The sequence below is a fragment of the Balaenoptera musculus genome, chromosome 8, assembly GCF_009873245.2.
Source record: "Balaenoptera musculus isolate JJ_BM4_2016_0621 chromosome 8, mBalMus1.pri.v3, whole genome shotgun sequence".
NCBI classification, from domain to species: domain Eukaryota; kingdom Metazoa; phylum Chordata; class Mammalia; order Artiodactyla; family Balaenopteridae; genus Balaenoptera; species Balaenoptera musculus.
The window spans coordinates 81,918,205-81,941,765 of record NC_045792.1 but is presented as its reverse complement, the minus strand read 5'-3'; the positions used below and the strand labels follow the sequence as shown (position 1 = coordinate 81,941,765).

Below are 23,561 nucleotides of genomic sequence, written 5' to 3'. Positions count from 1 at the left end.
CTTTCCAGAATTAAAACATTGACTAAAGAAAAGATGAGTAGCAGTTCATTTATTGTTTGCAATATCAATGATACAATTCTAAAAGTTGACATTTTGTCTTAGTCTTTAAATAAAAACTTTAGGTACCTAATAAATGGATTTTGGTAGAATTTTTAAAAGTCTTATTTGTTGCAGTGATATCTTATAATAGTTGTTTGGCTTTATTATTTGTGAAATGTTTTTATAATTTTTTCTGGGGCAAGAGGAAGTCACATAAAGGTGAGATGTTGGTGGGAGGTGGAGGGAAAGGCAAGACAGTGCAATAGGAAGGCCTAGAGGAGTTCATGGAGGCTGATGGGGGCACCTAGAGTGGCAGGGGCACCTCAGAGGGGTTGTGCCCCTGAAGGTTGGTGATTTCAAAGTGTGATGGAGACCACTCCCCTTTGACAAGGACTTTGAATAAGAACTGTGAAAGCAATTGCATCTCAGAAGTTGACAACCGATTTGCTGTATTTGAGAAAGAAGAGAAAAAAATGCAGACAATAAATTCAAAACTAGGAATACAAGTAAAGGAACTTCATACACATGGGGAAGAAAAAGGAAAGTGATTTTTTAAAATGAGTGAAACTTTTTCAGGAGAGAACACCCTAGACAGTTTCTATAACAAACCTGAAATGTTTCTTCCTTGCTGGTTTCTTTGAAAATCATGGAGTTTATATCGCAGATGCTAAGTCTTAAGATGCACGTAACCATTGCAACTAGAACTGATACATTCGTGAGGGAATATGAAATGATTAATGAATAAAAAGTAGAGCAGGGACGAGGATTAAAGATAGCCTGTCAGACTCAGGATAGCAAAAACTTACCATAACTTTTACAAAAATTACATATACCTGGTGAAAGAATGACTTTTTGATTTATGTGACTCTCATGTAGCATATAAAAGGCATGCCATACATATTATTCCATGATCATATAATTTTTTATAAACTTTGTACATAAGGGGCATTGTGCTAGATGCTGTAAAGTATTATCCTAATTTATGTGTGTGAAAAGAGTTTGAAAACTTTATAGTGCAGTATAATTGACAGGTTAACCTCAGTAGTAATGGTAGCAATAAGAGGCATAAAATGACACATGATCTATGTTCTCATTAAATTCATACTTCCAACTGGCAAAACATTTGAAAATATATCAAGCTTTACTTAGGTTTATAGAGAAATGGGCACTCTCATGTCGATGGAAGTAAAAGTTTTTGGAGGACTATGTGGCTATACAAATCATAAGAAAATGCACTTCTAGAACCTTATCCCAAGGATATTTTCATGAATTTATGCAAAGTTTGTTTGGTAAGAATAATTATCATGGGGCTATTTATAACATAGATAGATTAGAAATAAACACTTATCAATAGGGAGTTGGTTAAATGAATTATAGTGTATAGGATGGAATATTATCATAATTAAAATCAACTTTAGAAAGAATGACAATAAAGATGTTCAAGATATACTAAATGAAAGAAGCATACTATAAAGCATGTAGAGTTAGATTCTATACACATGCATGCACATACCTAAAAGAAAAAGACTGGAAAGATTTTATTTTTGGAAGTGTTTATCGGATGGTCTTATTACTGGTGGCCTAATAAAGGTGGTATTTCTTTATTATTTGTTTTTCTTTGTGTTCCATATTTGGTTATGATGAACACAGATTGTAAGAAAAATTTGCTAAGGGAGCTGACCTTCCTCTTAGAGAAATACTAACAGCATGTGATGAAGGTCAGGTTAGTAGTACATACAGGAAGTTCAGTAGGAGTTCAGAGGAGGGAACACTGGGCCCACCTGGGGTGAAGGAGAAAGACTCCACAGAGGACTCAATCAGGAGCTCTGATGGAACTTGAGAAATGGGTAAGATTCAACATTTAGGCAGAAAAAAGCATTAACAAGCATGAGAGGCATCACACACAGAGGTATGGGTGTTAGAATTCATAAACATATAAGTAGATGGTACCTGGACTGAGAATTAGGGAGAGATACAGACAACTGGAGAGACTGTTCAAAAAGCATATAGGGCGGACACCACATACTCTCTGTATAGTCTACTTGGGCTGCTGTAACAAAATACCACAGACTGGGTGGCTCAGACAACAGAAATTTATTGCTCACACTTCTGGAGGCTGGAAAGTCCAAGATCAAGATGCCAGCAGGGTTGGCTTCTGATACGGACTCTTTTTCTGGGTGGCAGATGGCTGGCTTCTCACCGCTGTGTCCTCTCAGAGCCTTTCCTCTGAGCACATGTGGAGAGGGAGCTCTAGTGTCTTTTCAGCCTATGAGTTTGGGGAAGGACACAGTTCAGTCCATTACACTACCCCAGACTAAAGTGCATGAACGACTAGTTGTCTCTGAATAAGGTAATGGCATAGTAAAACCAATGTTTTGGGGAGACTAACGTGGCCTCAGTGTGTAGAAAGCTACTTAGGCGATGTCTAGAAAGTTTTCTGCATATTATTTCTTCTTTTGCTTTATTTAAAAAATGTTCTTTCTAATCTCTTTCTTTCCCTTTTCCATTTTGATTTTGTTTTTAGGGATCTGCATGAGATTCTTTGTCATCAGTTAGAAATGTATCCTTTCAGGCTCTCAGGCTGTAAAGAAAAGTTCAGGAGAATGGACTGTGTGTGTGAAACAAATAAACAACAGGAAGAGTAGGGTTCAGATTTTACTAGGGGAATCTGGCTAACAACACCAATTCCAGAGAAGCTCAGAGTTTCAATGGTTGGTACTTTTACCAGAAGGATGAGGAACAGAACGCATTTCAAGGTGCTTCACTCTACTTTCTGTAATGAAACCCCCAGATGGTATTTGAATCCCATCTAATGCAGGCTTTCCCTCAACTTCGTTCACTGCTTTGGCTATTCTGGATGATTTAACCACATTCTTCCTACACAGTCTTTGAACATGGCTGGAGCAAACTCTCATCTCCAACTGGTGTAGTCTCATCTGTCATCAGTGCACCAAGGTGGCGCCCTCTCTAGGGTTAGTGGCTCTTTCTTCAGGGCCATCATCTTTGTCTGATTTATGACTATCAGGGCCCCTCCTTCTATGGTCCTAGAGCATCTGTCTCCTCCCATCCCAGCAACCTCTCTCTGATTCTACAGAATCTCAAAAGCAATGTGTTCTCTCACAGCCAAGCACAGTTCTGAATGCATGAGTGGAAGCTGAAAGAATGAGAAACAGATTTTTTTGATTTGTAGAGGCAAGTACCTCATGTCCTCAGGGAATATGAAATAGTTCTGTGATGCCCACGTGCGCCACCCTGAGAGGACCTGGCCTATGAAAACTCACAAAAGAGATTGTGGGTGAAGAATTATGTATAGAACATTGTTCTTTTATTATGAGCTTTTGTTACTGCAAAAATTACAAACATTTAATTTATATTACCCACTTTAAAGAAGGTACTTGAGTAAATTTAGATATATTTGAAAAACTGAGAATTAAGAATGTCATTAAAGGTCATAAGCTAACTAGATATTTTAGAACCTAATTGTACTGAAAATGCCTTTTTTTTTTCAAATTTACTTTTAAAAGATTTTTGTAAACTCATTAACTGAGTCTCATGTAATAGATCTTTGTGAACACTGAGTGAAATAGCTACAGATTTAATTCATATTTTGTATTTGGTATATGTCATTATTAAATAATATTTATTTTTCTGATTATAAACAGAAACACAATCTCTATAGACGAGTGACATCTTAGTGGTAAAGTAGGGGAAAATATAAGAATTATCCTTATGTAGGATCTTTTCAAGCTACAGGAATTTCTCCCAGAGACCTATCCACACAATTCTAGGACAGCTCCCCACTACTCCCAGTCCAGATAGAAACTCAGTTATCATACTCTTTGGCTGCCTTGAAGCAGAAAAAAATATAACTGCTATGGACTGAATTGTGTCTCCACCTCCCACCCCCCGAATTCTTATGTTAAAGCCCTAACCCCCAATGTTATTGTATTTGGGGATAGAGCTTTTAAGAGGCAATTAAGGTTAAATGACCTTAAGGGTGGGGCCCTAACCTGATAAAATTTGTGGATTTATAAGAAGAGAAAAAGAGCGATCTCTCTCTCTCTTCTCCCATCATATGAGGAAGGCAGCTGTCTGTAAGCCAGGAGGAGCTCTCACCAGAAACCAAATCAAACCACAGCTTGATCTTGACTTGCCAGCCTCCAGAACAGTGAGAAATAAATTTCCTTTGTTTAAGCCACTCAGTCTATGGTATTTGTTTTGGCAGCCCAAGCAGACTAAGATAGTGACTATTGTTATGGAAAATTTAGAAAAACTGCGAAACCATATGAAACATACAAATCTATTGTAATCACTATGAAGTTTTTGATTATTTGAATAACATTTGTTCTGTTTTCTAATTATAAAACAACATACAGCCAGTGCATTAATATTAGAAAAAGGAAAAGCACCAAGAAGGAAATGAAAATTCTATCACCCACAAATAACCACAGTTATTATAATTTTAGGAGATATATTCCTATGGTTTCTACATGGTTATTTATGTATTTGTTTGCCATTGTGATCATAGTAGATCACATGGTATATATAATTTTGCAACCTGTGTTATTCGCCTAACTAACTATTGTGACTTTTTGCCCACAGAATTTAATATTCTTTAACAAAACATTATTTTCAATGGCATCATCATCTTCTATCAAATGGATGGATTATTACTTACTCATCCAGTTCTCTATTGTTTGCCATTTAGATTGTTTTTATTTTTTTGCTATCATAAAGCATGCTCCAATGAACATATCTATATATAAATCTTTATTTAATTTTCTGATTATTTCCCCCAGATAAATTCCTAGAAGAATTGCTAGGTCAAATGATGTAAATGTGCTTGAGAATTTTGATAGCTACCGCCAGCTTGTTTTCTAGGACTATTTCAGGAGTCGATGCTCCCACAAGTGGTGAATGAGAGTTCCCACTTACCTGCTGTTTACATGAGTTATCAACAATGCTAATTGCCGTCACTTAGAAACATGTATTTGCAGGTTGACAGGAGAGAATGTTACACCCGTGCTTTAATTTATATGTCTTTAATTATTTGTAAAAGTGATTTTGACTTGTTTTGCTTTGTTTTACCATTTATTAGTAATCTGTGAATTCCTGACAAATTCTTTGCTATTTTTCTGCTGGAAGTATTTTTCACACTGATATGAATCTTCTTTTTTTAAAGTAACAAGCCTACTATGTGTAACTTTGTCAGATTTATTGTAACAATTATCCAATTTGCCATTGTGTCTAGGAGATTTTTTAAGGTACAGAAATTAATATATTTTAAAAGTTTGTTCTTTGCTTTTCATGTTCCAATAGTATTTTACTATCCTTATGTCATATAAAGATTCATCTTAAGATTTTTATAATTGTGTCTTTCCCTTTTACTTTTTAAACTGTGTGAAACGTCCTTCTGGTGTAAAATTTGAGTGAAGCTATTTTGTCTGTTTTATTTATTGGCTTAAAATTATTATCTCAGCCCTACTTGCTGAATAATCTTTTTTTTTTTTATTTACTTATTTTTTTTGAATAATCTTTTTTGTTCTCCCCATTGAGTTGGAATACAAACTTTATAATACACTAAATTCTTATTAGTTTCTGCTTTTAAGCTATCTAATACTTTTAGAATTACTGTAGCTTTTTAATATATTTTAATATCTGATAGAAGTTGCCTATTGTACTTTGTTTTCAGATTTTACTTGATTATCCTTGCCTGTTGACTTTTATAGATGAAGTTTGGAATTACATTTCAACACCCTAAAATCATCCTACAGGAGTTTTGACTGTAGTTATGTTAGGCTATTAATTACTTTCATAAGAATTGAGACCTTTTACAATATTCAGTCTTTGCAGCCAGATTGAATTCTGTGGCATTGTTTTATATACATATACATCTTTTTTTTGTCCTTCAGTAAAATTTTATAATTTTTTATAAGGAAAGGGCCTCACATTTTAAAATAATTGACATTCTGAGTTGGTTTGATGTTGGAATGAATTTACCCCCACTGTATTTTTTTAAATACTTTTTTTTTGGTGAACAACAAAAAACTACTGATGTTTTATAATTTATTTTGTGCTTGGCCACTTTATTAAGCATTCTTTTTGTTATTAATTTCTCATTCCATTTACATAAACTTTCTAAGAATGAAATCATATAAAGTTCACATGGTGATGATTTTGCCTACTCCTTTAGAAGAACTGTTTCTCTTATTCTGATTTTTTGTTTTATTGTGTTGATTATAATCATTAAAGTAAATATTCCTAACGATGGAAAAAAAGAAGAAACAGCATCTTTTTCCCCCATGAATAGCTAGAAAGTTTGAATGCTTTGGTTTTTCTTTTCCTTGCCCATGTTCCTTTTTGGTGATGTTTTACATTTTTACTTTATTTTTTCTCTATGGAGACTTACCTTAAAATTTTAAATTCATTTATTTTCTGACCATTTTTATAACAGTTGTATCATGTTCTAGTGGTCTTACTGCTTAATATTAGTCACTTTATATTATGACTTTTCCATGGTGATGGAATTTCATTCATTTTTTTATAATCCAAAATGTATCTGAGTAATATGTTTTCTGAATTTTTGTACACATAAGGATAGCTTTTGTTTCCTGTAACCTAAGTAATAATTTAGCTGGATACTGAGTTCTTATACTGAAACCTTTTCCCCTAAAAACTTCAGAGATTTTCTTTCATTTTTTTTTGGTATTCATTGTTGCAGAAAGCAGGTCTAAACATAACTGAATTTTCCCCCCATGTCTGAAAGTCATACTTTTTGCCCAGTTATATTTAAATACTAGTCATTTTTTTCATTAACTTTGCCTTATCCTAGGTTAGCCTATTTGATCTGAAGACATGGGTCTTTGAAACAGGAACGTTTTCTTCTGTTTTTTGAATAATTGCTTAAGTTTAATTTATTCTGGATTCTTCTCCAGTAACACCAATAATGTATAGGTTTAATATCTGATGTCTTGACATTCCAAATGTTTTACATTTTTCTCATAAATTTTGTCTTATCCTTTCTCTGTATCCTATGAGATTTTCTCAACTTAGCCCTCCCTAATACTGATTTGATTTTCTACAATATTGAGTCTGCTTTTTCCTGCTTTTAAGACGGAGTTTAATTCTGCTATTGACTCTTTTATTTCCTTACCTCTCATTCGGCTCTCTATTCATCCCAATTTAAACCTCTGTTTCTTCTCTTACCAGCTGTGTGACCTTGGTTATGATAATAATCTCTTTGTTCTCCATTTTTCTCATCCACAAAAGGAGGATAACAATTGTTTCCACAGAAAAAAATTAGATTGTCCTTAGAAACTTTTAGAAAAGTTTCTAGCCCACAGAAATGTGCTAGTAAATTTTAACTGCTATTATTGTTACCATCATCATTATCACCATCATTATCTCTGCCTGCATCTCAGCAATGCTCCTTTCCTTTGAGCTGTTGTCATCTCATTTCTGTGTGTGTGTGTGGGAGTGTGTGTGTGTGTTTATGGAAGTCATATTTTACCAAATTTGGGGGGAGCACAATATAGGTACACTCTAAAATGTATTTGTGCTGTGAATCTTTTTTTAAGATCTTCACCTTGTGTACAGATACCATTTTTATGTCGTAGAATATTTTCATAAGCCTCATATTGTTGCTGATGTTCATTTTTCTATTTATATCTCCTTGTTCAAGGAGAGATCTCTTGACAGAAGATATTAGTTCTCCTTTGTTCTCCTAAATTTTGACTTGGGAGCTGTTAGGATCCACCCCTAGATCCTGAATCAGAATCAAATCGCTGCTGACTGGCTGTTATATAGCAGGAGGTGTAGGACTGCATTTAAGTCCATTCTCCCACTGCTCTTCTCTAACTATCCCACTCTACAGATGGGAATGTATTCTGGGATAATTTCAATTACTGTTCAATTCAATGCATTCATCTCTGGCTCACAACAGTGGATGAAAACTTCACTCTCTGAATTGCATTATCTCACCACTTCCTTCATGTCTTCCTTCATATTACTGATTCATTTTCCAAATGCAAGATGCCGTTACGTGCCCAGCTCTGCCCACTGCCACCCTGCATTGTTGTGAGTTGTAGCCCCTAATTCGATACATAAAAAGAAGTATTGCAGTCACAGAAGTGACTGCAGTGGCCGTGAGAGAGATTCTTGGGGTAATGGGAATGTTCTAAAATTGTATCGTGGGATGGTTGCACAACTTTATCAGTTTACTACAGATCATTGATTGTTTCGTACTTGAAATTAATGAATTTTATGGCATGTAAATTAAACCTCAATAAAGCTGTTAAAATTTTTTAAAAAAGTATAGAAGGTGATTTGGAGCTCGTGTGGACCTGGCTCCTTCATTTTGGGAGAGCAGGTGTTTGACCTGCATGGTAGGTAAAAGCCATCCAGGCAGGTGTGTGGAAACCTCTTACTTTCCTCCTGCTTGCTTGCATTGTTTTGTCTTAAAGTCTTATTCAGACTAATGGAACCACCCTTAGGGGTCTGGTGACAGGTTAACCCATCTTTTTAGTACTCTTGACACTTTGTATCTGTACATGTGTTTTTATGAATATTTCAAGGAAAATTGAGAGAAATTGAATTAGGCCCCTAAACATAGTTTTTTAATTTACCAGTTGAAAAGAAAAAGACTTTTGATAATAGAATCATAGAGGCAAAGAGGTGTTAGACCAAAAATTTGATATTATAGTTAAAGAGACTCTTTCATAGGGAAGTCGCCTGACTTGTCTGAGGTCATACAGAGGCCAGAGCCAGGACAGTGCTTTTGTCCTTCTAGTTTCTTGCTCGTTGAAAAAAAAAAAATTGAGCTATTCTGACAAGTCTAGATTCTTCAAGCCAGGGTCTTTCATATTTAGGCATTTCTTAAACAGCAAGAAGCCTCTTCTACATAGAAAAATAGAGAACTACAAGGACAAATCCAAGGACAAGCACTGAAGTTCCTTACCGTTTAACACATTAGGGAACATTTATAAGCCCTTCTTCTCATCTCCTTCTATACCTCTTCCTTTTTTTAAAAAAATTTTTATTGGAGTTTAGTTGATTTACAAGTTGTGTTACTTTCTGCTATACAGCAAAGTGAATCAGTTATACATATGCATATATCCACTCTTTCTTTAGATTCTTTTCCATATAGGTCATTACAGAGTATTGAGTAGAGTTCCCTGTGCTATACAGTGTACCTCTTTCTAACAATTATAGGTAAAATGAATATTTATATCATGATAATAGTTCTCTTAAAGGAGTTGATTCTTTAATATGTAATTATGGTGTGACATTCCACATCCCAGTATGTGTGTCCCTTTGTGTTTCAGCTGCTGAGTGACTGCTCCTCTCGTCTCAAACTGGCCCACCCAGCCAGAACACTGTACACCCCTGACGGAGAGCCAATTCACTCGTGGGACGACATAGAGCGAGACATGGTCATCTGTGTGTCCACAGGGCACGGCTTTAGAACCCAAAGAGGTATGGGTGACGTTTTCTTTTCCATCAAGTGTTTGAAGAATTAAAGCATTCACCTGTTTCTTCAAAGAGCTTGTTTACTGAATTTTACATCCCATCATGATGATTTTTAATAAGTATCCTCCTCCACGCTTTTCTACTCCATGTTACTAAAGTTAAATTCAAGTATTTATTTGTTGGAACCTCACTTTTGACACTGTTTGATCTAAAGAATTCACGTTCTGTTAGTCTTGAATTTTATCCGAGGGGCTTTATTTGTAGAAATTCTAAAGGGCCTCCTTTGAAAGTATTCATTCTTTAGCATGAAACCTGAGGAAAGTGAGGCTTCCTTGACTTCCTACTCTGCAAGTTATTTAAAACTTAATGTTTCATTAATAGCAAATATACAGTTTACAGATGTTTTTCTTTAGTAATAAGTAAATATATGCTTGTTTTATTATCTTGTCTATCCTTTGATAATTTTCTTTGTTAAATGTTAGAAATGGAAAAGAACATACGTTTGTTATTAAACTAACTCTTGTCCTTTATCCTATTTATCCTGAGGAATTTAAAACCCTTTTCTGGAGTAGGTAGGTATACATTAGCAATGACATAATTTTCAGGATATTCTGAAGAACACTGATATCATTTTAAAAGAAATTAAAAGATTCAGAAGTGAATTACCTGGGGTCCTTAAAATAACTAATGCTAGATTATCTCTTTTAAAAGTCACCATAACAGGGCTTCCCTGGTGGCGCAGTGGTTAAGAATCTGCCTGCCAATGCAGGGGACACAGGTTCGAGCCCTGGTCCGGGAAGGTCCCACATGCCGCGGAGCAACTAAGCCCATGAGCCACAACTACTGAGCCTGCGCGTCTAGAGCCTGTGCTCTGCAACAAGAGAAGCCATGACAGTGAGAGGCCCGCGCACCGCGATGAAGAGTGGCCCCCGCTTGCCACAACTAGAGAAAGCCCGCGCACAGAAACGAAAACCCAACACAGCCAAAAATAAATTAATTAATTAATTAATTAAAGAAAAAAAAATCACCATAAGATTATTATTACTATGTTGTATATAAGGTATATAAACCAAAAACTTTTAAAACAGTTGCAATCATATCTTTACACTTAGCCCAGAAGGGATAAAAGTGTAGGAACGGAAACTAAAAAGTAGGAAGACAAGGATTTACTGGGATGCCTAGCACTGTTCTGAGGATGCCACACATATTCCCCCAGCACCATCTTACATCAAGGAAGAGGCGCCAATCTTTGTATTCTTTGTATTCTGTTGTCCCAGCATTCACCAGTACCCCTCACTCCAGCTCTTGGTGATCCTCACTATGTGATTACTTAGAAGAACACACCAATGATGGGCTTCCTATCGTGAATAAGTATTAGTTGACAGCTTTCTGTGTTCCTAAAGTACATAACCTATAAAAGAAATATAAGCCAGGGTTCCTTCGCTAAAAGAGTTTTTGATCTAATTGAGTATATGAACACACTTGAAGTAATTGAATAGTAAGCAAACAAGTGGTGCAGTAGAAGGTACTTTCCGAGTCCCTTCATTATTTATGCTTAATCTTTCATACTCTTGGGATGACTTTCTGTTACCTGGACCCCCCCCACCCTCCTGGCCTCACTGTATTCATTAGGCCTTTCTGATAAATAAAGCTAAGTATGCTTCAGGCAACCTAGCCAAAAGGGTATCCAAAACACGAAGAGATATGTAGACCGCCTTCCCAGAAACAAGCTTGTTACCAAGAAAAACTGCAAAGAGAAAAGAGAAAACTAGAAACGCAAATATTACTCTCCCTACCATTTTCCTCCTTGTTAGCTCTGTGGACCTTTGACAAGGCTATGTAGACAAACCTTCATTTCTGCATCTTCAATTCTTTAACCACATGAATTACTATGACGTGAAAGAGTTGTTTCATCTCCTCTGAAAATGGGTCCCCATATTACCTTAATGGTGAAAGTGTTAGTGGTTTCCCCAGTTGTCTAAGTTCTTTTCGGTGGGTGATATATGTTCTAGAAAATCTGATTGATAGCAGAGAGTCTAATTTAGTTGCTCTTTAGAAAGTTCTTTTATTATATGAGCTGTCATTTTATTATTTTTCCTGAAATAATTGAGAAATAATCATTTGGTAGAAATCTAAATACTCAGAATGCTTTAAAACAAGAGAGAAATGGCTACTACCATTTATATATATTATATATCACATATATATACTTGTGAAGGGACATTTAATTAATCATTCTACTCATAATTTTTCTGTGACCTACTGGCTTAACTATGTCGTAGAAAATAAGGCAGCCTGGGAATTTCAAAACTAAACACCTTATAAAAACTTATTTTATGTACTGTAATGTAAAAACATTTAGCATGTGAAAGTTAGTCATCAAAGAATCACACTGGGTCTTTGAAAAATGGATTTGTTTTGGCAAAACAAATCAGATGCTGTTAGAATAGTTTCTTTCACACAAACCCCCAACAAAATTAAAAGGGTGCTTTATGCTGTTTGTCATCAAATCTGAACACTGTTCTCTATGCTGTATTTACCATCTTTTCAGTGGGTTCAGTTTTTAGACCGCTCCTAGGTTAGCTTCCAATTCAGGCTTTATAAAAAGCTTGGAAGGGAGCCCTCTCTAGCAACTGCCATTCTGTAGAAATCCAAAGGATGTTAACACATATCTGATGTGATAAGCAAGTCAAGTGTGTAATGAGAGAGGCTGACGTGGGAGTCGAGGATTTCTGAAGGATCTTCAAGATTTTCATCATCCTGAACTTCTAATTATTTTCTATAAATACACTGACTTGTCTCTCAAAATAATTTTTTTTTTTTAACAGAGTTAAAGCAACTGGTGGAGGTCAGAGCAAATTATGCTCGAATCCAAAGGCAGCAGGGCCCTCAAGCCACAGACGCTGTGTTGTCACCATCCACAAAGCTGCAATCTCTGGTACCTCTACACAGTGAATTCCTGTCAGACCCATCATAGTCTGTGCTGTGTTTCGCCAGGGTAGCCTGTGTGGACATACTCATATGCTCGCTAGGATGTTATATGATGATTAGTCATTGTTTTCATAATTTCATGCAGTCTCTTTTAAAAGTTATACCCTCTACCTTTTACACAGGGTGGCATTTGATGCCTCAAATCTGTTCTTAGAAAGACAACAAAACTAGACAAAGCAATGCCAGTAAAATAACTATCTTACGTGTATTTTCTTCCGGGAAAAGAAAAAGGAAAATACTAGCTATTATTGAAAACTAATTTAGTGGGGTCAAGTAGTATATATTATTATATATACTTTTAAAATCATATAATATATATAATTTGATAATAGACTCTGACACTTCGAGTGTATATGTATAGTTATATACTTAGATTTAGTGGGGTCAAGTAGTATATATGTTCTATATATAAATAACTTTATATTATTTATTTTATATATATATGAGTTATATATACATATATAATTTGACAATAAAAACGACTCTTTGACTACCTAATACTAAATTTGACTCAAACTGACAGTTTTCTGGCTCAACCACTATATTTTTCAAACTTCCATGTTAAAATCCTACATTTACTAAATGGAATGGCTGGTGGCCACCACATGAATCGATCTTTCTTCCTCCCACTTTCCTTCAGTTTGGCTTGTGGTTACAGCACAGGACTCCTTATGGGGCACAGCTACATGTTGTTCACAAGAGTGAAGCTGGATAATTCCTGACATAAGCTCAGTAACCAAAAGTCGTAGACTGTGTCCTCAATACAGAAACTTAGGGAAAGGATATATGCACTACTTGTAATAAAAGTTATGTAAGGATTTTTCTTAAGGGGCCAAGGGAGATCCTTAGCAATCTTAAGTATCAATCTTACAGGGAGAGAAGAACTTAACCTTTTAATTTCTTTCTGTGATGAAGAAAGAATTTTTTTTTTTTTTTTTTAAATAACAGTGACAAATCAGAGTTTGGCTTCTGGTTCTGGTGAAAATTTTCCAGAGAAATGCTCTTCTCTCTCTGTCTCTGAGAGCCATTCACACCTCTGTCTGAATATAAATTGCAGCCTGGCTAGATGTGTACAGAATGGCTCAGCTGGGCTCACTCCTCCATCCACTTCTTTAATGTGATGTAGGAAGGCAGTAGATCATTTCTACTGAAGGGGGCTCTTGGTAATCGCTGCAAAAGGCCTAGCATTTACTCCCAGTCTGCAAATCAGTAAGGCCGCATGAATAAATTCCTGCAGCTTCCGACACCACTAAAAGCAGAGACCATTGAGGCAAAATTTCACATTACATACACAACAATTTGCCCTTTCGCAGACATCTTCTCTATGTGTTGTGCACAGTTAGAGATGTGAAGTCATTCCACAACACCTTTGTGATACGTATGAGAGAAAAATTGCACGTGTCCCCACCTTGCTTTTCCTTTTGTTTAACGAGAGGGGTTAAGGAACATGCTCCGGTCAGAAAGTGGGCCAGTAGGATTCTTACCTGTTGGGCCTCTTCTTACAATAACTGGATTACAATCCCCAGAGACACGGAGCTTGTTATTTCTTTTCAAAATTCCTTGAAAACAAAGGCATTTCTCTAGGTGCAAAAGTACCTATCATTCTGCTGCCAAGGAAAAGTTGATTTGCTATGAAAATGGCATAATTTCACCATAGATCAAATGTGCAGATTCTTGTGAAGTCTTCACTGTTGCGTGTGAACACGCCTGAAGTGAAAATTGGTAATATCACACAACATTGTATCAAGCACCAGGAGACGTAAGGCAAAACTCTTAACTGAACTTTTCTATTACTAGTAAATGGGATTTTAGATGTAATATAACAGTCATCAACACATCACATTTTACCAGCGAGGCAGCGGCACTTACTTTGTCGACGACGGCTTGCTGGGGATATATCTTGGCAGTTCATAGCCACTTTTAACTTAAGACTAAGAACAGCCCTGCTCTTTCCTTATTATTGACCTTCCTCTGTGGTTGGCTGGAAGGTGGGCTGGGGAGCAGTTACTCCACCTTCAGCAAGGACTATAGGATAAGACTGTTGCAATTCTGTTCAGCCCTCCAAGGATTTTAATAAACCCAGTAATTTCCTTTGGGGATATGTTTATCAAATTTGAATCAGCCTCATATATATAAGTCACATTTCAAAATTTTTCTATCAACTGGAAATCATTTATTATTAAATACTAAAGCAACCATCCTCAAGTCCATGGCCTTCTCCAGAAATTTATTTCCTGCTGGTTCACAAACACCCTTAAGTTGATCCAGATGTTAATCAACAGTGTACCAGCATTTGTGATTGTCCTCAGGAGAAAGGAGTTTCCGGATGTTTCCGCCCCACCTCTAGCTTTCGTTGCCTGATTAAGTGTTGGGATGAAGTTTCATGTTTCTAAGCAAACTGACTAAAAGCAATATGTCTGAAAGTTTGACAAGCATTTTGAGATTATGACAGCATTTATACATAAGAAGCATTTTATCTGGGTGCTTATGTCAGGTTTATAAAACAGGACACATTAGAAATGATTCAAAATCCAAATGTAGCTTTGTGGTGTGATAACCCTGAATTTCCATTTTGTTCTTGATTGTTCATAATGACTAAATATTTTTTTGTGGATCAAGAAAACAAAGCAACAAACAAGCAAGCAAATAATAACAGAAAGCTAAAGATAAATTTGTTCTCTTTTGCAAAAGAATCACTTAGAAATTGTGGCCACTGGCTGTTGCAGCATTTGTGAGCTAACCTTTATTAATAGCCCAGGTGTGCTGCTGAGTGTTTTTGAGATTTGTGATTCACCAAGACAGCAGTTCTTTTTCTGACATCATTTGGAAGGGAGCGATCAAAACCCACAGGTCTGTGTTATTCTAGATTGTCGCAAAATGAGATGCAAATGTCCTCAGGTAAATGGAATTTGGACCCAGTGGTGATCCTCAGTTGCTTGTTTTTCTTTTTTACAAATTTATTTATTTATTTTTGGCTGCACTGGGTCTTCCTTGCTGCGCGTGGGCTTTCTCTAGTTACAGAGAGCCGGGGCTACTCTTCGCGGTGGTGCGCGGGCTTCCTATTGTGGTGGCTTCTCTTGTTGTGGAGCATGGGCTCTAGGAGCACGGGCTTCAGTATTTGTGGCACGTGGGCTCAGTAGTTATGGCTCGCGGGCTCTAGAGCGCAGGCTCAGTAGTTGTGGCGCACGGGCTTAGTTGCTCCACGGCATGTGGGATCTTCCCAGACCAGGGCTCGAACCCGTGTCCCCTGCATTGGCAGGCGGATTCTTAACCACTGCACCACCAGGGAAGTCAGTTGCTTTTATTAAATCAGTGGCTCCATTTACCTCCTGCCTCTGAAAAGATCTCAACCCCTCCTAAGGCTAGGTTAAGCAGAAAGAAAGAGCAGCAGTTTTGTGTTCTTAACACAATAAGCTAGAATTCTAAGTAAAAGGCATGGTTTGGGGCTGCTTGGCCATAAGCAAATGCAAAGCAGGATCAACAAAGACCACTCAGGGGAGTGCTGATGAAAGTAAATGGACCAACCGAGTAACGGCAGACATTCAGTGGTTGCCTGCTGCCAGCTGTAGCATTTCCTAATTCTGCAAGTCTGTAATATGAAACTACTATCAATAGGCTGTCACCCTGTGCCATATGTGCAAATAGAAATATATGAGGGGAGAGGAAGTGCTTATGCCCATGGTGCAACTGGGTTGGGGGAGGGAGGAAGAAGGAGACAGGAAATTATATTTATATGGCAAGTACAGTGGTGATTCTGAATTGGATCTGCTATCATTCATTGTCTGCTGTATTCCTGTGCTGGTTTAGGGGTAGATAGAGCGTTCAAGTCAACCGCTGGATCCATTAGGTCCTGACTTATCATTTCTAGAAGTTTTGAACTTGGGGTTTTAACCCCAGGTGCGGTTGCCCAAGAATGTCAGTTCTGGCAGACCAGCTAAGACAGTTGCGGGGGGTGAATGTCTAGATGCCACCACCAGCAGCTCTCCTTAAATTGCTCTGCAAACTGTGCTGGACAGGAACGGAGGAGAGGAGGGCACCTCCCACAACTGCTAGAGTTGGTGCCCCCAAAACACAAGATTTGATTCTGTTTGTATTTCCACCACCCTTTTTCCTCTTCCTTCTGTTCTTCTCTCTCCTTGCCTTTTGGCCGTAGCTCCTCTGTCTTCCTTGCTTTTTGTCTTCGAAGGGCCTTTAAATTCTGTCTTTCATTTTAAAAGCTGTCCTCCCTGGAGCAGTCTGTGGATCGGCAAGGGATGATTCCTTAATATGATTCTCAAAGTTTCCTGTGCACAGGAGTCACCGGGGAGCTTGATAAAATACCGAGTCCCAGGCTTAATGGCAGAGATTCTTCTTCTGTACACCTGAGGTGGGGCTGGGAGTGTGCAGGAACAGGCCCCAGCCACGGAGGGTGGTAGCTGACCACACGCTGGGCAACTCAGCTGAGGTTCTGTTCCTGTCAGCTGGGTGTGGCTCAAGCGCTAACCACCAGTTCTAAGAGCCCTGTGGCCCCTTTTACCTTTGTGTCAAGGGCTACGAAAGTAGCGAAGCACTTGCTGCCCATCTGAGGGTTTGAGTCTAAATGTCCTCATGTTTTCTCCTCACTATTTCCTCGAGAAAGAATGGAAATGTTCTTGAGTCGGGACTGACCACCCAGAGATGGTAATCAGGACATTGGAAGCAAAACAAGGAAGTCTGAGGTGCTGAAGCTTCCCGTGTTAATTAAGCTGCCTTCGGTGCTGATAAAATCTTGCTATTTTAAAGGTCACAGGAATAATGTCAGGGCTATGGTACATATATCAAGGAGCAGAGTAATTTTGAGGGTGAGGAAATAGCCAGCTTCCTGGAGTTTTCTTATGCATTTTTGTATGTGCAAAGAGAGAGAGAGTTTCGGAACAGGGACAGGGGTCTTATTTGTAAAGTAACCCTTTCTCCAGTGGAGGAGCTGCTTGCTAGGGGGAGGGCTGAGCCTCTCTGTTCCATGTATGCTCTAAGTCTAGTTAATACAGAAGCCTGAGTCACCCGCATCCCTGGCAGGCTCATGTAAGAGTGTGAAATTGCACAGGATATTATTTCGGTTCACTAACAAGTGCTCTCAGAAACATTAATTTTCAAGGTAGTTCTCTCGTCCCATAAATGAAATCCATATAGGTTGGGAGACAGCGACGTTCCTCAGAAGACCGAAACTATAAAGAAAATTAGCTTTTCAAAGAACTAATTCAGACGTATGCATCTCCAGGCACTTACTGTTCTGGGGACTGGGCATGCAAAGGTGAATGCAGTACATGTGTGGCTACTGGGATAGTACAGAGGCCGGAGTGTTGGGGTAACAGGCCTGGAGTGAGGTGGGACAGGTGGCTGCCAGCCAGATTGGAGGGCCTTGTAGGTCATGCTGAGGAGTCTGGGTTTTTCTTTTTTAAGTGAGAAGTGGTTAAAGGGAACGAATATGAAAGCTGGACTAGACGTCGTATATTAAGCTTGCTCAGGTTTCAAGTTACACAGATACACTCGATTTACCTCCGGAGGTGGAGGTTTGTTAGGAGGGTTAACAAAGAAGGGGGAAAGCAAAGGAGAGCCCAGCACACAGGCTTCACGGTGGTCTCTGTTCCAGACGCAGAGCTCGACTGTCCAAATGATCACCCAATAGTCTGCCCTTCCTGCTCTTGACTTCCCTGTTTCTCTGTGCTTCTTGCTTCTGTGAATTTCCTACTTCTTCATGAGCCCTCCTGCTCTAGGCTAAAATGCTCACTTGCCTTCTCATGACTTCTGCTGCTTCATGGCTTCTGTTTCCTGCCTTCCCTTTGTATTTCTTTTGTCTCTAGGGCCACTCTACCATCTGAATTACTTCCTTTGTGTCTTCTGAATGGAAGACTGAATGGCTGGAGGCCAGCCAATAGCTGCCTTTTACTCATCCCTTTACATTAGGATGTCAGGGATCACATGATACAAAGCACAGCTTGCGTGTGTAGGCAACGTCGGTGTGGGTTGTTCCTTCCTTAGGAAGCTGTGGATCTGGCTGGCATTAGGGGCTCCATGGCATTTTCAGTATAAACCCATAATTCTGCTGCTGTTATGATTATTTTCTCCCTTCACCACTGAGGGATGACATTAGCAATGGAATCAGTTAGCCTATCTCTAGTCCTCTTCGGTCAGTAAAAGGCTTGTCCTTGGGTGCATCCTCCAAACTCACTTTAATGGAGTAACCTTGGTGGTCTTTGCTGTACAAGCAGCATGACCTTGAGGATGGAATCTGTTACAATATCAGGACTTTGGTTACAATATCAGAATGGATACCAGTTGGACTCTTAAGTTACACTTCCGAAAACAAATAAGTCTGTTTGAGGAAGTGGATCTTTCAGAGACATCCTGGCAAAACTGAAGACACTCTGGCATCCAGGGAATTTTTCCAAATCAATTCAGAATGTCAAACCCTTTTTATCAGACTTTTCCTTGCCTCTTGTTTAATGCAGTCATTTTGATAGGCTGAATTCCATTGTGGATTTTGATTTTTGTTACCATCTCTCCCTCTCCCTGCACTCTGCGAGGCCAGCCTGCCTACCAACTTTCCCAATGTTGAAACGTGTGTTCTGCTGTTCGGGCTTGACCATTGTCAACTGTGTTTGAGCTTTCAATCCTTGTTATGTTCGAAGACACCCAAGGAGTAGTATTCTCTGTTACCTAATGTCCAGTTCCCATGATAAAGTTGACATGGGCCACAACGATGCATTGAACTAAAGCTGTGTGTTTAAGAGGCTTCCTAGGGAGGAGTTCTCAACAGCAGTGGGGGCAAACTGCAGCAGCAGCACAAGACAGCATGAGCAACACTCCGCACCCCTATCCTCCGGCTCGTTCAGGAAATGACAACAAAAGCCACTTTTCATTTCAGCAACTTACAACAGTAATTACGAAAAAAATGCGATTTCTTTGTGGGAGTTTTAAGTACTTCAAAGGTGTTTATTTACACTATCTTACTTCAGGCCACTGTCACTGCTCCCACAGATAATACTGATGGTTTTCTAACTAGTCATGGTACACCCCCAGCCTCACTCCTCTCCAATTCTTCATCCAAGTAGTAGCCAGAATGATCTTTCTAGAATGAAAATCAAATCGTGTTACTCTCTTACTTAAAAACCTTCAGCGGCCCTGACTGTCATCTAAATGAAGAACACACTCCGCCCCGTGGTACCCCACACCCCTGGGAAGACTGTGCTCCCCTCGCCCTGCAGTCTCAGTTTTCTCACCCCTTTGCTCCCAGAGATCTGCACTCCACTCCAGGATGCAGACCTGTGAGAAATAAATTTCTGTTGTTTATAAGCCTATGGTACTTTGCTACAGCAATCTGAGTGAAGACACACATTGTCACATCAATCCATAGAATATCACATAACCTTCTTATAAAACGAGCCTTGTACTTGATGAGACAGTATAGACTGATTATGCTTCCTTTATCAGAAGGCAAACCAAAGCAACGTTGATTATGATCCCTTCTTTGCCCACTGTAACTTTCAAAACACTCCTAAAGCTCGATAGAGTGGAAAACACTCTTCTCCCATCAGTGCCCAGATGGACCCTTAACTGGTTGCCTGACTGCTGCAGGCAGCCTGGCTTGGAAGAGAAGACGTGTCACCCCCTTGCACAAGTGTGATGATTTGTGGCTGAGAAGGGAGAGCCTGCTCTCTGAACCACATGCCCCCTGGTGCAGGCAGGCTAAGGAAAGACGAATGGCATTATAAGACAGACATCTGAATGTTGCGTATTAAATTAGTCCCACAGAGCGCCCAGAATTCTCATTCCATAAATCACAAAGTAAACTCACTCCCAGGTTAGACTGTTGTGACTTTGGCCTGTGGTGTCATAGATAATCTGAGAATAGTTAAACATTTGTCTGAAATAGTAATAATTTTCAGCATATTTACTCAGTGGCAGAGAGGTGACCCAGACTGATCTCTGTTGCCAGAAACAGCATGTAAATGGGAGTCAGCCAATTCAGGAGATTTCCAAACAAGAGTCACTGCTCTTCGGCCCCTCTGCCTGCTCTGAAACTGCCATGAGCTCCTCCAGGAGCCGTGAGGTGCTGGGGGCTAAGATGAGCAAGCATCACCGCCGCCAGAGAGCAGGTGTGAAAGAGCACTCACTGATGCCCCCACCCCTTTTACTGAATATATGGCAGTCCCAGCACCATTTTGAAGTCCACTTTCACCTTAACTTGGTCTAAGCATCATAGAGCTAGGAAGGACCTTGATTTCACTAAAGCCACATTGCTCTTCAGGCAAAGGTTTATTCTGAGAATATTTTACATATCTTTGGATCTATTCTGGTTCTTCCATTTCTGGGCTGACTTTGTGACTACTGGGGACACAACAAAATTGGAGGAAAATTAGCCTGTTGTTCATAAGACCATTTAACTAGATGTCAACTGGCTGAGGACCCAGCTGAGCTGCCGCTTCCTCTTCTTAAAAATAAGGAAAGTAGACTCTTCCATCTCTAAAGTCCCACCCAACTTTAAAGGTCTGATTCTGATTCAGTAGCAAGATGCAATTGGGCAACAAGAGTTGTGACAGCCAGAATTCCAGGAGCCTATCCTTCTGCTTGGTAGAGCCTTTTTATAGGTGTTTACTAGAACCTGCATCCAGATCATCTTCAGCCTCAGAATTCCAATCCAAATTTCACCAGAGTGACAGAGGGAGGCCAGGACACAGCTTAGGGATGGCCAAGGACTGGAAGTGGTTCCTCCTATGGAAAGATCTCTGGACTTGGTGTCAAAGGCCTAAGTGGAGTCTTGCCTCCTGCACTGTTGGGCAAGTCCATTGGTATAAGGATCAAATAAGATCGATTATAAACATGGACAGAGAAGGGCACTAACGCTGTCAGAGTGTGTACACATGCCAGGCACCCTGTTGGACTTTTACACTGTTGTTGTCTGTTTCATTCCATACTCTTGACCACCCTTGGAAATAGATGGGTTTTTCCTACTTCTCCTTTTACTTTTTAAAAATGGGGAAGTTGAGTTTCTGAGAGGTGAAATATCTTGCCAAAGCCATCAGCTGATAAGTGGCAGAGCTGATATTTGTACCCAGATCTGTCTAACCTCAGAGCCTGTAGAAATTTCAGGTATGGTTATCGGCAATTCTAAAACTGAATGGGATGCCTTCATTGGATGCCTTCAAGGAATAATTTTATGGTTTAGTCACTGCCTGCTTGGAAAATTTCTCTGATGACAGCTGAGTTAGGCAAAGTGAGCTACATTTGGATGCCCAACCCAAGGTGGGCGGTGGGAGAGCACTGCCACATGCGTGGTTCATCAGGACATAGCAAGCCACTAGGGGGTCTCACTTCTCTACCCCAATGGCTGTATTCATCCATGTATTAGCTGTTAGGCCTAGTACCATAGGCTGGGTGGCTTAAACAACAGAAATTTATTTTCTCACAGTTCTGGAGGCAGAATTCCAAGATCGAAGTGCCAGGAGGACAGGTTCCTTCTAAAGGGTGTGAGGGAAGAATTTGTCCCATGCCTCTGCCCTAGCTTCCGGTGGTTTGTAGACAATCTAGCATTCCTTGGCTTGTTGAATCATCACCCCAATCTCTGCCTCACCTTCATCGGGGACATTCTCCCCATGTACCTGTCTGCGTCCAAATTTTCTAGTCATTTTGGATTAGGGGACAACCCACTCTAGTATGACCTCATCTTAACTAATTACATCTGCAACAACCCTATTTCCAAATAAGGGCACATTCTAAGGTGCTGGGGGTTAGGACTTTGACATGTGAATTTTTGGTGGGGGGAACACAATTCAACCCATAACAATCAGTAATGAAAGTCTGAACCCTCACTCACACAAGCACTTCATCTGAGCACAAGTGCTCTAACGTTAAAGATCGCAACATTCTCTCGTGATGGCATGTCTCTCTCCCTTTTATGTCTTTCTTGTTTCTTACTAACACTGAAGTCTGATATTAATGGAAAAACCATGAAAAAAAAAACTATTATCCTATGAGGTAAAGTGAATGCACTCAACTGTCAAAGGAAGACTTATCGATCAATTTCAGTTAAACCTTGCTTGTCTGACACTTTGCAGCTAAGGAATGTGTTTTTATTGCCTAGCCAGATAGTTCAGATTTCCGGTCAGTCTTAGTAAAGACCCCTTTTATAACACTGATAAAATTTTATCACAGAGCTATGAAAACAAAATTAGATTTCATAACTCACATCAGGCCTTGAAGGAGATGCCTCTATAAATTTTACAAACCTTATCAAGCTTTAATGCACCTATTCTGATAAACATTTTTAAAATAGCAACTTCTACTGAACTTCCTATATATGTATGTATGTATATAAGAAACTGTATATATGTGTGTGTATGATATATTTATTTCCCCTCTCTCTCTTTCTCTTTCTCTCTCTCTCTCCCATACAGGAAAGAAAACTTTCTTCACCTACTTGGAAACATAAGACTGTGACAGAAAGTCCAATTTAGATTGCTGAAGACTCTGAACTTAGGAAAATATGAAAGAAATCTGTGTAGTTTATTTAAAAATTTAGTCCTAGAATTTGTCCTTCAAAATAACTGGAGTTTTCATGGGCAGATTTTGAAGAATTACCAACACTGATAGATTATCTATAAATTCATAGTAAGACGTATTACAATCAAGGGCAGCGTTAGCCACAGGGATTTTGTATTCTAGTGAAAACCTACATACATTCTCTATTTTTTTCCATTCTATAGCATGGCCTGTTGGGAAAAAAATTGCATAGGTATTGAGCACATGTTCTGTCTCCCCAGCTAGATAACAATTGCTTAGAGGGCAGAGACCCTTATTTTTATTTACTCAGGACAGGGCTCAGTGATAATGCCCAGCAGTCCCACTGCCAGAGCAACGTGACGGGAAGACAAGGTTCAGCCATCTTCCACTCTTGTGCTAAACCACAAACCAAAGTTACAGCAGTTCAGTGGGAATAGAGGGTCTGCTTTATAGAATTTTATTTCGGTCAGCTGTTCAGGAACTACCATCCTCAGAGTCAAATTAAATCGAGTTATAGTTGGATAGTCCTTTCTGCTTTTCAGAGG

General features: G+C 39.0%; 1 protein-coding gene across 1 annotated transcript in view; it reads left to right on the top strand.

Annotated features, from left to right (window-relative positions):
* Positions 1–23,045, top strand: part of DCDC1 (doublecortin domain containing 1) — a 445,514-nt gene extending 422,469 nt beyond the window's left edge. Inside the window, exons 36-38 of the mRNA XM_036860073.1 lie at positions 9,363–9,513; positions 12,336–12,445; positions 22,911–23,045. Coding sequence (XP_036715968.1) covers positions 9,363–9,513; positions 12,336–12,445; positions 22,911–22,970 — 321 coding nt within the window. The 3' untranslated portion in view covers positions 22,971–23,045. The remainder of the gene's footprint in view (positions 1–9,362; positions 9,514–12,335; positions 12,446–22,910) is intronic.
* Positions 23,046–23,561: the final 516 nt, after the last annotated feature.